The sequence below is a fragment of the Geotrypetes seraphini genome, chromosome 2 (assembly GCF_902459505.1).
Source record: "Geotrypetes seraphini chromosome 2, aGeoSer1.1, whole genome shotgun sequence".
Taxonomy (NCBI): domain Eukaryota; kingdom Metazoa; phylum Chordata; class Amphibia; order Gymnophiona; family Dermophiidae; genus Geotrypetes; species Geotrypetes seraphini.
In genome coordinates, this window is record NC_047085.1 from 57,366,622 (window position 1) to 57,383,798 (window position 17,177).

Genomic DNA, 17,177 nt, shown 5'->3' on the forward strand with positions numbered 1-17,177 from the left:
TATTGTTTCTCTGGGGTTTTTTTTCTTATTTTATTTATTTCTTCCATTTGTGCGTCGTACATACCTATACAAGCTCTTGGCGACATTACAGAGGAAGGGGTTAGAACAGAGGGTAGGGAGGACAATGGAGAGCAGGAAGATACAGGAGGAGAAGAGGATACAAGTGATTAGGTGTCAAATAAATGAGTTTTCAGTTTCTTCCAGAATTTGGTGTGGTTAGGTTCCGTCCTGGTCATTTCAGTAAAGTCATTCCAAGTTTTATGCCTAGAAAGGTGAGCATGGAGTGGAAAACACGTTTGTATTGCAGATTTTTTGTGGAAGGGAGATTTAGAAGTATTCTGTTGAGGGTTCTGCGGGTAGACCATGTCTTGGAAAAGAACTGGATGAGAGGAGCCGCGGAGTTTCCGTAAAGTATACAGTGAATGATGCATGAAGTTTTGAAGGTTATTTGTGACGGGATGGGTAGCCAGTGCAGTTGCCTGATGAAGGCACATTTTCTCAGGTTGAAGATTAGTCTGACAGCGGTGTTTTGGATGAGTTGCATTTTGTGAATCAGAGTGGTGTTATATGTAACTTGTAGGTTTACATTTTCACCTTTTTATCTTCATTTATACTTTCTGGATTAGAAATTAATACAGAAAATACCCATTTTTTTGGAGAAAATATAACTGAAGTATCTGGATAGCTGGCCTATTGATCAGGTGGCAAGTGCTATTCATTGCATGGTGGACAGTCCCTGCTTTGATCCACAGATTGGATCTTCCTGTCTCCAAGACAGCTCTGGTTTGGAGTATTCACAGTCTCTGTGGAGGAGAGAGTCTTCATCATTACTTAAGAATAGCACTCCTAGTAGCTAGATTCAGAGTTTATGAATGCAGGGTTTCAGAAAGAGCTATGGTGCATGGCCTGTGACCCAGCCTCATCAACATAATGACCTATTAAATGTCTTGGAGGGCAGGCAGGGGTGATCGTGGTGGTGGGGAATTAAATTGGGGAAAATCCCTGCATACTGTAATTATAAATGTGGACTCATAGTGCAGGATCCTCTCTTTGATTGAAATAAAAGTACAAAGAAGAGAGAGGGAATGGCTGAGTCACAAACTAGATAGAAACTATACTAAAAATAAAGTAAGATTTCAAATTTGTGTTGTATAAGGTTAGAGTACGGGGAAGTGACGTCATCGAGAAGCATGGCCGCTTAATTTTCGAGCTCCGGAGGGGCTCGATATCGTCAGTTTAATCAAACATCTCTACAGCTCAGTGGGAGTTCAGTAGCTGGTGAATAGCACTTGTGAATGGATGGCGAGCAGGAAAAAGCTGGCGAAATTTCAATATTCGGGCGCAGTGAGTGTGAAAACGAGGTCGCACGCTCTGGAGTCTCTGTCGGCCTCTGCTAAGATGGCGCAGCAGCTAGGGCCTAAACAAGCGGGAGCTTCTCAGGCCGGCGCCGAATCGGGAGACAAGTTACTGGAAGGGAATTTGGAGAGATGGTTCCGGGAACTTAAGGAAGAAATGGTGGGGCTACGCTCAGATGTTCGAGTGGCTCTAGCGGAGATACGCTCAGAGGTGAGCGAGCTGGGCACTCGGGTGACGGCGACTGAGAACCGCTTGACTCAAGTGGACTCCACAATACAGGAATGTTCTACAGACCTGCACGTGGCGGTATCCCAGCTAGATGAACTGCGGAGTCAACTGGAGGACTTAGAAAATCGATCACGGCGCCATAATTTGCGCTTTAAGGGTTTTCCGGATACAGAACAATATAAAGATGCAAGAACAGTGATTCAGGATTTTTGTACCGACCTGCTGAGAGAAGAAGACCGGGAGGACAGGAGTCTTATAGTTTTGCAACGTGCCCATAGGAGTCTAGGACCAGTGCGGGGCACGGGCAATAGAGACATCATAGTTTGCTTTGGAGACTTCCCGCTTAAGGAACGGATCCTTCAGGCAGCACGGCGCCACCCTAACTTTACGTGGCAAGGAGTAGCGGTGGGGGGTATATCAGGACCTGGCTGCTGTGACCCTTCAAAAACGCTGTGCTTTTAAAGAAGTAACTCAACTTATGCGGGCCGAGGGCTATCGATATCGCTGGCTCTTTCCATTTGGTCTGTTACTTATAGTGAACGGGAAACATCGCCGGGTGGATTCCTTGGCAGATGCATGGATTGCACTGAAGGACTTGGGATGCCGATTGCCAATGGACAGTCGTGACCGAAACTCGACAGGGCCGGTGGATGAAATCAGTACCAGGGACTTGGGAGTTATCCCTGAGATTCCTCAGCCATCCACATCAGGCACCTGAACTGCTTGAATGTCCTTGGAATTGACTGTTCCTGTTCTGATTCCATCCTATATTTCTCTATGATATTTTATAAGTGTGAGCTCCCTATTGCAGATTTGAAATCTTATGGGATGTCTGGGGCCGGAGGCAGCCTGCCTACGCTTGGCCTTCCCGATGAGAACTTGTTGAATATTATTTGTTTACTATTTATAGCTTTAATACTTGGAATGCATGTTTGTTAGCTGAATGGAGAGTGATGAGGGATGGTTGGTGAGGAGGGTGGGGCGACTTGTTTGTTTGGAGGGTGACAGCCACCTTTATGGGTGAGCCTTGTTGTTTTGATCTACATTTTCTGTAATGGATGTGTCTGAATAGGACAGTACTTGACTGTCCAGATTGGGGGACTGATCGGCTCTCCTACCCATTGTATCGTTTTTCTTGGTTCTTCATTCCTAACATGGCAGGCTCTTTTAGAAGTTTAGTTTATCGTTATAACACGCTTCAAACTGTCTCCATTAGTTTGAAGTTGGTTCTTAACTGGTCAGTCTAGTATTGTGATGTTTTACTTAACAGGACACCTGCATATGGTTTTTTTTTCACTGTGAGACTGGATTGCATTTTAGCCATGTTTTATTACTGTTCCAGTACTGAGAGCGTATGTATGTTTACTGAATACAGAGTTATGCTGGGGGGGTGGGGGGGATGAATGCATGAACGGCTTGTGTGACTGTAGAGACCATGAAAGCAATCAAAATGAGCCTCTTTGAAATGACGTACATTTCTCATAATGGCTGATTCCAAATTGGGTACATCAGCTAATTGGAGGGGGGAGGGGGGTGGGAGGGGAATGGCTAGACGGAGAGAGCAAACCAGGCAGCACATAGGGGATAAGGAACCAGAGATTCTCATCGGATCCTGGAATGTCAATGGTCTAAATAGTCCTGGTAAAAGGAGCATGGTATTTCGGGAATTAACACGTATGAAATGGGATATCTGTCTGTTACAAGAGACACATTTGAGACCCCGAGATGTTGGTCTCCTTCAAAGACCACAATTTGATTTGATCTGGACACATCAAGGTGAGGGTGCTACTAAACGGGCGGGAGGACTGGCCATTCTGGTGCGAAAAGGGTTGGGCCTTCAGGTGGATCACATATATCGGGACAAGGAAGGGCGCTGCCTGGCCTTACAGGGAGTGTTGCAGGGTCACCCGCTGACAATTATTAATATTTACGGGCCATGCTCTGCTCAGGTTGCTTTTTTTAAGGGCCTTCAATCTAACTTGAGATCTTTTGTTAGAGGGGCTGTCTACCTGGGGGGCGACTTTAATGTTCCACCAGACCCGGTATTGGACCACTCGGGTGGGGGGCGTAGATCTCTGAATAGTTCTGCTAAAGCGCTAAGCAAATTGATGATTTAACTAGGCTTAGTGGACTGTTGGCGCTTACTTCATGGATCCCAGAAATCGTTTACATTTTACTCCCATGCTCAAAATACCTATACTAGATTAGAAGGGTTGTGGATTCATCGAAATCAGATGGGTGGGATCTCCCGGGCTGAAATAGAGCCGATGCATATTTCTGATCATGCTCCTGTCGGGGTGGCCTGCACTGGTATGCTGGATCAGGGAAGGCGCAGATACTAGAGGCTTAATGAGTCTCTTTTGGGCTCCCCGGCAGTAAACGTAGCGGTGGAACACACAATAACTGAATATTTAGAACAGAATGATAACGGAGAGGTTACCGATGCAGTATTATGGGATGCCCTAAAAGTAGTGGTTCGTGGGGAACTTATCAAATGGGGGGCTAGATTCAAACGACAAAGAACCCAGAGATTCCTCCAGTTGCGTCAGAGGTTGTCATTGCTGGAACGGACCCATCAAGAATCACGGGAGACACAGGTATTGACCCAGTTACAGAGGGTGCGAGATGAATTATACCAACTCCAGGTGGACGAAATTGACAGGATGCGAGCACGTTTCCGACTTCAAATTTATGATCATAGCAATAAGGCTGGGGCTCAATTGGCTAGATATATCAAAATTAAGCAGAATAGGGCCACAATAACACGGATAAGGGGAGTACAGAGGGGGGATAAAAAGGTGGTGGATTCGGAGATCAGACGGGAGTTCTTGGCCTTTTATTCTAAACTATATAGTACACCGGACCCGGTAGATCAGGAAGCTCAGGCTGCTTTTCTTGACTCCATCCCTTTGCCGTGATTATCAGACTCGGACCAAGCTTATTTACAGGAACCGGTTACAGTGGCAGAAATTTTGGGAGTGATTAAGAAGTTGAAGAATGGGAAATCACCGGGACTGGACGGGTACACTGGCTGTTTTTATAAACAATTGATGCGGACAAGGCCTTTGACAGGGTTCTGTGGGAATTTCTTTGGGAAGTGATGGACCGCATGGGATTGGGTCAGACTTTTATAGCATGGATTCGGGCTCTTTATAATGACCCGCGGGCTTGTCTACGTATTAATCAATATTATACCGATTTTTTTTCTATTTATAGAGGGACCAGACAAGAGTGCCCGCTCTCACCTCTATTGTTTGCTCTTTCTATAGAACCTTTGGCGTTGAGCATTCGGAATCATCCGGATTTGTGTGGAATTGTGATGAATGGGGTTGAACACCGGGTAGCGCTGTTCGCAGATGATATTTTACTTTATGTGGGACGGCCTGAAGTTTCCATTCCGCATCTGTTGCAACTCTTTGAGTCATATGGGGGAATCTCTGGGTTCCAAATCAATCTGGATAAAACGGAAGTTTTGAATTTGACTCTCACACCTACGGAAGTGGAAAACATTCAGGGCAGTTTTCCTTTTAGATGGGCAACTCAAGGACTTAAATATCTGGGCATTCATATCCCCAAAGATATAACCTTGCTTTACGAGAAGAACTATCAGCCCCTTTATCGTCGAATAAGAGCTGATTTGCAAAGGTGGCATGGCCTTTGGTTATCCTGGTGGGGCAGGATCGCCCTAGTAAAAATGAATGTGCTTCCAAGGCTGTTGTTCCTGTTCCAGACATTACCAGTGCGGGTCCCAGCTCGGGAGCTACGGGGGCTAGGGAAGGAATTGCGCAGTTTTATTTGGCAACGAAGGTCTCCTAGGTTATCCCAAACTTCGCTGTGGGTGGCTAGAACTGAGGGTGGGAGGGGTCTTCCGAATCTGGAATGGTATTATCTCTCAGCTCAGATGAAATTGATCCTCGATTGGGACCTGGGAGAACATAAAAGCGGGGTCCTGCTAGAACAGACCTCGGAGGACAGACTGAGGTTGAAACATAGGCTTTGGGTCTCTGGATCCCTTCATTCGTGGATCCAAAGTATACCTAATCCCTTTGTGCAACATTTGGCCACGGTGTGGAACCAAGCTCGAGCTCAGTTGGGTAATGGAGCACTGATATCTTCTTTGGCTCCGATACAATTTGAACCTCAATTTCAGGTTGGGAGAGATAATAGGGTTTTTCACAGGTGGGCCCAGAGAGGATTGAGGGTCTTTCGAGACTTGTTGGGGACTTCCGGGATCTTACCTTTTGCCATGCTCTAGCAGAAATTTAACTTACCAGACCGGGACTATTTGGCCTATTTCCAGATCAGGCATTTTATGCAGGCTCAAGGTTGGGGAACGCCTTTGAGCATTAGAAACATAGAAACATAGAAACATAGAAAAAGCGGCAGAAAAGGGCTATTGCCCACCAAGTCTGCCCATTCCAAGTATCCCCCCCCTGAGTTTACTCCCTTAAAGATCCCACGTGAGTATCCCATTTTTTCTTAAAATCTGTTACGCTACTGGCCTTTATCACCTGGGGTGGGAGTCTGTTCCAATGGTCCACCACTCTCTCGGTGAAGAAGTACTTCCTGGGATCGCCATGAAACTTCCCTCCCCTGATTTTCAGCGGATGCCCTCTGGTGGTTGAGGGTCCCATGAGCCAGAAGATATCATCTTCTGACTCGATGCGTCCCGTGATGTACTTATACGTTTCAATCATATCTCCCCGTTCTCTTCTTTCCTCAAGTGAGTACAGCCGCAACTTCTTTAGTCTTTCTTCATACGTGAGATCCTTGAGCCCCATGACCATCCTGGTGGCCGTTCGCTGAACCGACTCGATCCTCAGCACGTCCTTTCGGTAGTGTGGGCTCCAAAACTGCACACAGTACTCTAAATGAGGCCTTACCATGGCTCTGTACAACGGCATCATAACCTCAGGTCTCCTGCTGACGAAACCTCTACGGATACACCCCATCATTTGTCTTGCCCTGGAGGAAGCCTTCTCCACTTGATTGGCAACCTTCATATCCTCGCTAATGATCACTCCTAGATCGCGTTCCGCCGTAGTTCTAACCAAGGTCTCACCATTTAGTACATAAGTTCTACAGGGGTTTCTCCTGCCCAAGTGCATTATCTTGCATTTTTTAGCATTGAAGCTTAGCTGCCAAGTTTTTGACCATTTTTCCAGCAGTAGTAGGTCGTGTGTCATATTATCAGGTAATAAGCATCTGCCTACTATGTTACAAAGTTTGGCATCGTCGGCGAACAGTGATACCCTTCCTCTAAGTCCTTTCGTCATATCTCTTATGAATAAATTGAATAGGATCGGACCCAGGACCGATCCCTGCGGCACTCCACTGATCACGTCCGATGCTTTGGATGGGGTACCGTTTACCACCACCCTCTGAAGTCTACCGCTCAGCCAATCCCCAACCCATGTAGTTAGAATGTCTCCTAATCCCATCGATTTCAGCTTGTTCAGTAATCTTCGATGAGGGACGCTATCAAATGCTTTACTGAAGTCCAAATATACCACGTCCAGTGACTCTCCGGCGTCCAGTTGTCTGGTAACCCAGTCAAAAAAGCTAATCAGATTAGATTGGCAGGATCTACCCCGGGTGAACCCGTGTTGGTGTGGATCACGCAGTTTTTCTTCATCTAGGATTGTGTCAAGATTCTGTTTAATCAGTGTTTCCATGAGTTTACACACTATAGACGTGAGACTCACTGGTCTGTAGTTTGCTGTCTCTGTCCTGCAGCCCTTTTTGTGGAGTGGGATTACGTTGGCGGTTTTCCAGTCCAAGGGGACCCTTCCTGTACTTAGGGAAAGATTGAAAAGAACAGATAATGGTTCTGCCAGGACTTCCCTTAACTCCCTGAGCACTCTGGGGTGTAGGTTATCCGGTCCCATGGCTTTGTTTACTTTGAGTCTTGAAAGTTCGCCGTAGACACTACTGGGCGTAAATTCGAAATCCTGAAACGGGTCTTTCCGGTTATCTCCCGTCTGCAGCTGTGGACCAGCTCCCGGCTCTTCGCGGGTGAACACTGAACAGAAGTATTGGTTTAGTAATTCTGCCTTCACAGAGTCTGATTCTGCAAAGTTACCATCCGATTGCTTCAGGCGAACTATCCCATCTTTGTTTCTTTTTCTGTCGCTAATATAGCTGAAGAAAGATTTATCCCCTTTCTTAATTTTCCGTGCTAGCTCTTCCTCCATTCGGAGTTTGGCCTCTCTGACTGCAGGAGTCTTTTGAGAATCTCTGGTTGTTGCTTCGACAGGTGCCCCGACCCCTATCAGTGTTGTACCAATACTGGAGAGGGCATTCACCTGTTCAATTCTCCTTTCAGAAGCACTGGGAGCGAGATCTTGAGTTTTCCTTTACTACAGCGCAATGGGAAGTTACCTGCAGGGAGGTATCCCGGGCTTCTACTTGTGCTTTGGTTCAAGAAAATGCTTACAAAGTACTCACTAGATGGTATTATACTCCTGAGCGGTTACACAAAATGTTTCCAGGGGTGTCTGCTATCTGTTGGCGATGTGGGACACATGAGGGTACTTTTCTACACATTTGGTGGGCTTGTGTGGTTCTTGGTCCATTTTGGAAGGCTGTGGCAAGTACTTTGACCACCCTGCTTGGAGATCCGGTAGATGCGTCTCCTCAGTCGTGCCTTCTGTGGCTCTATAATGAAAGAGAACATTCTTGGCAGACTAAATTACTACGTTGGGGGTCTAGCTGCTGCCAAATGTCTCATTGCTAATCACTGGAAAAATACTATGGCTCCTTCTTTATCTGACTGGACAACTAGATTTTTGTCCCTTGGGAGGATGGAGCTGGCAGTGGCAACTCGTCGTCATAAGTTCCTGACTCGATCAGTAACTTGGATCAAAATCAGAGACCTATTGGATTCTTTGTAGGGTTTCCTTGGCTAATTCTGCCTGGTTTGCTCATTGGTAGGTGTGAGGGGTTCTGGGGGGTGGGTTTTGTTGGGGGTATGGAGCTGGGGATATGTGCGATGAGGGGGGTAAGGGGTAGGAGGGGGGTTTGAAGCGCATTTTGTACGGTGTAAGTGCATTTTTCTGTTTTGAGCACTATTAGCAGTTGTTGGCTATGCTATTGATGTGACTGAAGAATGCTGTTCAATGTTTGTTATATAATTTGAAAAATTGAAATAAAAATTGAAATATTAAAAAAAAAGGTTAGAGTACGATTTTGTTTTTTAATTTGGACATTATTAGAAATTTAGAACACATCTTATTAATGATTTTTATTTTAAATTTATACATAGTTATATTACCAGGTTTGTTCAAAGTTAAGTCCATTATCAGGAAGTATATGATTGTGTGAGAATTGAAAATATCTCTGGTTTTCTGTAGGTATTTGAATGCCATTCAGACCATGTGCCCACATATCCTTCGTTATCTGACTACAGCTGTCATCACTAATAAGGATGTCCGAAAACGGAGACAGGTTCTTAAAGATTTAGTCAAGGTTATCCAACAGGTAAAAACAGTAGAATTGAAACTCACTTTATCATATTTTCTCTCTAGTAATTTTGTTGATCTTTTAAGAGTTTGGGTATTTGACAGGATGACCCAGACACCGATAAGTGCCACAAAGGCTGCCCTGGTCTCAAGTTTTCGGCATTCAGTTGCCACATGGCCATCTATTAGTAGATCCAAACAATAAGGCAAAACACTAGTCTAAGGGTTCTGAGAGTGCTAAGTGCAAAACGGACACACCTGAATAGAATAACAATACTAAATCAACAATAATATAAATAATATAGGTGATAGAGGCAACCTCAGTGTGAGGATCAATGAAGGGAGGAAAATCTCCAGCGCTTCACACAAAAGGACAAAAGTACGAACTCACTTGGTTTGTGTTGGAACAATTACCGGGGTCTTTTAAGGGTGATAAAATGGCTCACATCCAGTTTCGAGAACAGTTTTGGTTTTACCATTTGCATGTTGTACATCCTGAAGGACTCAACGACTGTATTGAGTGGAATACGATCATTTAGTATGTGACTCCTCCCCTCTCTGTTTTGATTGGTTTTCCTAATCATGACGTTGCTGCTGCTTGGCTCTTTAGCGCGGTTGCGCAACCCTCCGTAAGTTCCACCTCCCCTGGCTGGCTCCATGGCTCATCATCGTGTGTTTCCATCTGAGGGTTCCTGATGAAGGGACATTAATCTCCCGAAACCGGGCTTGGTTGAACCCACCACCTGGCACTCAGCTATTATTAACATCATCATTACTGTTTGAAGATAAGTTTGCTGTGGCCCTTTGTCATTTTTGTTTGTGGGAGTTGGCTGGGGAGGATTCTTTGAGTGCTTTTTGCTTTCTTCACACTGAGTGTTGTTATTACCTGATTGTGGTATAGCACTATTGATTTGATTTATGCACATGTGAGGCTACTAGTGATGGTGTGCAGGCAAAGGTATTGTACTTTTGTCCTTTTGTGTGAAGCGTTGGAGTTTTTCTCCCTTCGCTGATCCTCACATTGAGGTTGCCTCTATCACCTATATTATTTATATTATTGTTGATTTAATATTGTTATTCTATTCAAGTGTGTCCGTTTTGCACTTAGCACTCTCAGAACCCTTAGACTAGTGTTTTGCCTTATTGTTTGGATCTTTTAAGTACCTGTGGCAAAGTTTGTTGAGGAGTTATTTTGTTTAGTTTCATCTATTAGTAGAGACATTAATGCTGCTTTGGTAGCCCTTGAAATCTATTTCTCTACAAATTGATTTTTGAAACTAAATTGTGGCATGGAACTTTTTAGTCATTGTACCAGTGCTTTTTCATATTCTGGAAAGCAAGTTTTCTCAGAGGTTAATGTTCAGTGACTTCTCCTGCCAGTATAATGCGTGTTGGGTGCAGCTGCCTTCCTAATACCAAGAACAAGAGAGACTGAAATCTATTCTCTTGCATGATACTATGATTATTGCTGATTTATAGAGCCATGCCTAATGCTGTACCTCAAGATGATAAATGTAAGTACACTTAAAATGAAATCCCTTTTTTGGGGGGGGATTGAATCAAGCAACAAACAACCATGAAAACAGTCGGTCAAAAGTAAACTAGTAGCTTTCTAAACATACTCATTTCTATACAGAAACTTCTTCCAAGCCAAACCCCCCCCCCCTCAGCCATCTGATTATCTTTGTCCTTACTGTTCCACCTCGATGTAGTCAAGCCACCTCCCCTTCCCTAGCCCATAATATTGGAATGGGCGATGGTAACAACGAAACAAGTAAAAGAGAAATAATATAACCCTGGTAGCTCACTCATAATCCAAATCTCCCATAACATACTTTACAACACGTATAGTGTACAATCAACAGATCTACTCAAACCAAACATAATACTGGAAAACACAAATTCTTGTATAATCCCACTTTATTCCAGGACCAGTGGGTTATTTCCCTCCACCTGCCAGGGTCTGTAGGATGCCTCAAAACTTCAGAGACTTCCCCCCTCCCCTTACATACCTCCTTTTGCTAGCCAGCCTGTTGGGTTGGGGTGCTCACTTTGGGTACTGCTCCATTCAGGTGCAATGGACTCCTCATCAGAGGCGTTGGTTGATCAATCATCTGGAACTTGGTAAATTCAACTGCCGTTTTTCGCTCTCCAGCTCACTCTGGAAGGAAAAGTGGTACGAGTGTTTTTGGACAACGTCACAGCAGTGGCATATGTAAATCATCAAGGGGGCATAAGCGCTCCCTTGGGCCAGGAAGCTCGCATGCTGTTTTGCTGGGTGGAGTTACATCTTCTGTCTCTCTCAGTGATGCATGTGGCTGGTGTTGGCAACGTAGAGGCAGACTTCCTCAGCCAAAAGGTCCTGGACCTGGGAGAGTGGTCCCTCTCACGGAAAGTGTAACATCTGATTTTACAGCACTGGGGTCAGTCCCAGATGGACTTGATGGCTTCAGCAGAGAACGCGAAGGTCTGGTGCTTCTTCAGTCGAAGAACAGAGCACGGAAACATAGAGCTGGATGCCTTGGTTCAGCCCTGGATGGCTCACGAGCTCCTTTGTGTTCCCTCAGTGGCCTCTGGTTGGTTGGGTTATCCGCCGGATAGCAACACATCCCAGCCTTGTAATTGTAGTTTCTCTGGACTGGCCTTGTCACCCATGGTATTCAGATCTCGTTTGTCTTCAGCGATACAGGAAGCTCACACTCCCTCTTCATTGCAACTTTCTCAGTCGGGGTCTGGTGCCCATAGAAAACTTGCTTCACTTTGGTCTTTAGCGCTCAGCCTTGATGAGGTGTGGTTATTCAGATTTCATCTTGACGCTTGTGAAGTCCAAGAAACACTCAACTATGTCTTCTTATGCCAAAGCCTTGAAGACTTCCAATAGTGGTGTGCTAAGGACTGGCTAGAGCCTGAGTGGGCTTCCATTTCGGTGGTCCTGGCCTTTCTTCAGGCAGTTTTAGATAAGGGTTTAGTGGTGTCTCCCTTAAAGTTCAGGTAGCAGGCCTTTCGTGTTTCAGGGCAAGCAGAGGTTCTAGTTCACTTACTTCTCATCCAGATGTGACCAGGTTTCTGAGAGGGGCATTTCGTTTGCGGCTTCCCTTGCGTCATCCTTTCCCTTCATGGAATCATTCTACAGGGTTTTGTGGAAGCCCCATTCGAGCCACTTAAGGATGCTACTCTTTTGGATATGACGATCAAGACTGTCTTTCTGGTCACCATTGTTTCAGCAGGGCATATTTTGGAACTTCAAGCTCTTTCGTGCAGGGAAATGAGAATATGAAGAGAGGGAAAGAGAATATGAAGAGAGACTGGCGAGGGAAGCAACAAATTTCAAAAGATCTGACAACGCTGGAAGAGTGGGCCAAAAAGTGGCAAATGAGCTTCAACATAGGGAAATGCAAGGTCATGCATGTAGGGAAAAAGAACCCGATGTTCACTTACAAAATGGGGGGGATCACCGCTAGGGGTGAGCAACCTTGAAAGAGACCTGGGAGTGATGGTAGACACAACCTTGAAGGCGTCGGCGCAGTGCGCCACAGCCTCAAGGAAAGCAAACAAAATGCTGGGTATCATTAAGAAGGGTATCGCGACCAGGACGAAGGAAGTCATCCTGCCACTGTATCGTGCAATGGTGCGCCCGCACCTGGAGTACTGTGTTCAGTACTGGTCGCCGTATCTTAAGAAGGACATGGCGGTACTTGAGAGAGTCCAGAGAAGGGCAACTAAGCTAATAAAGGGTATGGAGGACCTCTCATATACTGACAGACTGAAAAAGCTGGGGCTTTTCTCCCTGGAAAAGCGGAGACTTAGAGGAGACATGATAGAAACCTTCAAGATCATGAAGGGCGTAGAAAAAGTAGACAGGGACAGATTTTTCAAATTATGGAGAACCACAAGTACAAGGGGGCACTCGGATAAATTGAAAGGGGAAAGGTTTAGAACAAACGCCAGGAAGTTCGTTTTCAACCAGAGGGTGGTGGATACATGGAACGCGCTACCGGAAGATGTGATAAGCAGGAGCACGCTACAGGGCTTCAAAGAAGGTTTGGATAGGTACCTGGAGGACAAAGGGATTGAGGGGTACAGATAGGAGTGGAGGTAGGTTTAGAGTTAGGATTAGAGGTAAGTTACAAAATTAGTCTGGGACCACTGTTCAGGCAATAGGCCGGATGGGGCGCCACGGGAGCGGACCGCTGGGCAAGATGGACCTCTGGTCTGCCTCAGCGGAGGCAACTTCTTATGTTATGTTCTTTCTTCGAATCACGGACACTGGAATTGTTCTCTGTATTGTGCCTTTCTTATGTCAACCAGGAAGTTTGTTTGCCTTCGTTTCATTCCATAGGCTTGGAGAGAAAGGGTCAGATCTTGCGCAAGAGAGTCAGATCTTGGATGTCAAGAGAGTCTTGCTCCACTATTTGGAGAGGACTAATGATTTTTGGCCGTCTGATTATCTTTGTCCTTACTGTTCCCCCTCGTTGTAGTCAACCAGCATCTAAGACCTCGATTGCTCAATGGATTTGTATGACCATTTCTGTGACTTATATCGCATGCAGCAGGTTAGATCTACACTGTTCCTTATTGCAGGTTAGTTCTACATTGTATCTCGCTGTTTTTCTGTGTTGCCTTTGTGCCAGTTTGTTACTTATTTTCATGTTTTGCATACCAGTTCAGAAATTGTTTGCTGCTGGGGAGCTTCCCCAGAACCCCCTTCCTTGTCATGGATTTATTCAGATATGTTGCTTGACTTTGGGACTGAACTGCAGGGGACTCCATCTCTCTCTAAGGTAGGAGGCGCATCTGCTCAGAAAAGTGTTAGAAATTCTTCAACTCCCAGATTTCATAAAGGGATTGAACACTTAGCATACTGAATCCTCCAGGGACTAATAAATGAAATTTTTTCATGAAGCTCTATCTTTTGATAGGTCAACTCCAAGTTAGAGAGGGTAGAAACCATGGCAAAAATATCATCTGCATATAAAAGTAAGATTTCATCTACCTCTAATTTAGTTAGTCTCAAGGAGCTCATTAGGATGTTAAACAGCATTGGTGATATTAAAGATCCTTGAGTGACCCCGCATGATAGCATCCATGAATGAGATAATTTTCCCTCTTTCTTCACTCTATAGTTTCTACTACTCAAAACTTTGGAAATTATTCATATACTGTTCCAGACAATCCCACTTTGCTTAGTTTGATCAAAAGGAGTGAGTGGTCAACTGGGTCAAATGCTGCTGATATATCAAATTGCAGCAATATAACTTGATTATAGAAACTCGGTATCCTTCTCTCTTGAGATGTTAAGGTTAACAAAAGACCCTCTGTGCTGTTAAGTTTTCTAAAACAGAATTGTGCTCAGGGTACACATTATAATCTTCAATAAACTTAAGACAGTGTAAGCGAACTATCAACTCTTAATTTGGTTAGTTATAAAATACTAGCTACGAGTCTAAAAACTGCTACATATGGATAAGTCTAAAGTAGACTATTTAAGAATGGGTGTCAAAACTATCTCCCCTATAGATGAAGAAAAATAACCAGCATCCAAAACACAATTTACAAACTACATTCCCCAGTTTATGATTTCCTAAGAGGGATAACATAACACAACTACTGCAGAAATTTTGAATCCTAGCTATAATATCTATACAGAGATTTTGGCTGTGCGAACCATTACAGTATTGCTGTGTACTTCTGATACTGAATCATAACAGGAGTTGATTTGTACAAAAATACTGCTTTGAAAGATATTTGTGACTGTAATTGCTTTTAGTGCTGCTCAGTTGTAATTTCACAATTATGCTCTTGGAGTGTTACTCATCGACTTATTAAATTTTTTATAATCAGGCTTTGTGTTTCAGTCCTATTTTTTTTTTCTTTTTTTAATACTGGCCAATTAAATTATGACATTTGACATTATTCAATAAGCTTTTTCCTAGTTTTTATGATGCTGCTTTGAATCTAGTAAGTTGCATTTCTCTGCATCCATTCATTTGTGCAATGTTGTAAAATTAGTTATAAAGTGGAGCAATAAGCAGTTATTTAACAAATATAATGAGAATATACCTCTCTGTGGCCTTGCTTTCTAGTGATTATAGTAAGGAAGTTACAAAGACATTTGCAGCCCAAACATAAAGATACTCATTTTGGGTTTTACTGTTTTTATTGATTTCAGATAAAAAGAGATGATCTGAGTAAAATTGTCTAAAAATCTGAAGTGTATATTTTGTTTTTATTTTACAGGAATCTTATACCTACAAAGACCCTATTACAGAATTTGTAGAGTGCTTGTATGTTAATTTTGACTTTGATGGTGCCCAGAAGAAATTGAGGGAGTGTGAATCGGTAAGCTCTTAATTCATAGTTTATGTTAACAGCCACTTGATATGATGATGCTGGTGGTATATTCTTGAATAGCCTATTTGCATTTTACTACTTGCTAAGGTTAGTCGCTGTAAAGGTACCCCCTAGACGTAAGTACCATGTCTCAGAGGATTTAGGGGACCGCCACTTGCATTACTATTTCTTGGCAGAATTTTAGTGGGGTGATTTGCCAACCCTTTCCTAAAGTCTCTACATGGGTTTTATATTGTTAATCCTTTGTTTAACCTAATTATTATGTAAATCAGTTTTTCTATTCTGCTTTTACATATTCAGTTCAAGGTCGGATTATATTAAAAGAGGTTAGGTCAGTTAGCTAAGAAGTTACAATGGACAGTTTGACACGGACATTCATTAGAGTTGCTAGTACAGGTAAATCAGTACAGCTGTTAATACAGTTAGGTCATAGTTAGAAATACATATGATTTATTTATCCCAGGACAAGCAGGCAGGTATTCTCACATATGGGGTGATGTCATTCGACGGAGCCCCGATGCAAACGCCTCACAAGCAGACTTGCTTGAAGAAACTAGAAGTTTAGAGTCGCCCGCACCGCGCATGCGCGAGTGCCTTCCTGCCCATAATGGCGCGTCTCCTCAGTTCTTAGTTTTCCGCGGAGCCGAGAAGTCCGTCTTTGACTCTCTGCGTTCAGCTTTGTTCTCTTTTGCCTTCTCTACAACTGCGGTTGGTGTTTTTTCTTCACGAATCGCTGTTTTATTTTATTTTTTTTTACATTTTTCCGTCCTTTCTCCGGGACGGGCCACTTGGCCGCAGCCCACCAGCTTCGACTTCGCGGCGGCTATTTTTTGGCCTATGTCCCGGCCTGCTACAGGCTTTAAGAAGTGTAGCAAGTGTCGGCGCACAATCTCTCTCACGGACCCTCAGACGCTGCCTCAAGTGCCTTGGGCCTAAACATCATCCCACGTCGTGCCTACCTTGCCAAACACTTCATCCTCGTGCTTTTAAGCGTCGTTGCATTCTGGTGGACAAGCTCTTCGAGATGGAGTCTTCGACTAATCCCTCGACATCGATGGCGTCTTCAGCCTCGACTTCCATCGAGCCTCCTTCTGCACCTCCTGCATCCACCTTGAGCCTCATCAAACCTTCATTGTTTGCAGCGGCTCTTGCTTCGACATCATCTGCTGTATCTTCCCCTGTTTCCTCAGGTCAGATAGCTGAGCAGTCGGTTCCGCCGGTGGTGATTAAGGTGTCTAAGACTACTAAGTCGAAGCACACTCACACTGCCTATGATGGTGTGCAGGCAGAGGGTGATTAACCTGTGCCTTATTGTGTAAAGCGCTGGAGAATTCTCTCCCCTCGCTTACCTCTCACGATGAGGACACCCTGCTTCAGTATAATCATTTATATGATTTATCTTATAAATATTACGTGGTCTTTTCCTCAAGTGCTGAGACATCAGGTTGTTCCCACTCGGAGAACCTATTGACTTTTACTGCTTTTCTGTGTGGCTTTAACATATTCATTATACCTAAACTATTAGTCAGTAGAAAAAATTTACTTTGTTCAATCAAATCCTGTCTGGACACTGGACTTCTATGAGTGAATGTTCTGCTTGATCTGCGACTTCAAAACTTTTTGAAAAGAAATCAAAACTCTACTTTTCAAAAAATTTATCCAGATATTTTAACCCAACCCTTCCCCCTCCTCCTAGATAAATTCTCCCCCAAAACCTCCACTTAAATAATCTCTTCCTCCCCAAAACACCAACCAAGTATTCAGATCCCTGAAATGTAACGT

The 17,177-nt window shown here is 44.1% G+C and overlaps 1 protein-coding gene across 1 annotated transcript in view; it reads left to right on the plus strand.

Annotated features, from left to right (window-relative positions):
- EIF3E (eukaryotic translation initiation factor 3 subunit E) overlaps positions 1–17,177 on the plus strand; it is a 174,322-nt gene that overhangs the window by 84,857 nt on the left and 72,288 nt on the right. Inside the window, exons 8-9 of the mRNA XM_033934790.1 lie at positions 8,937–9,063; positions 15,282–15,383. Coding sequence (XP_033790681.1) covers positions 8,937–9,063; positions 15,282–15,383 — 229 coding nt within the window. The remainder of the gene's footprint in view (positions 1–8,936; positions 9,064–15,281; positions 15,384–17,177) is intronic.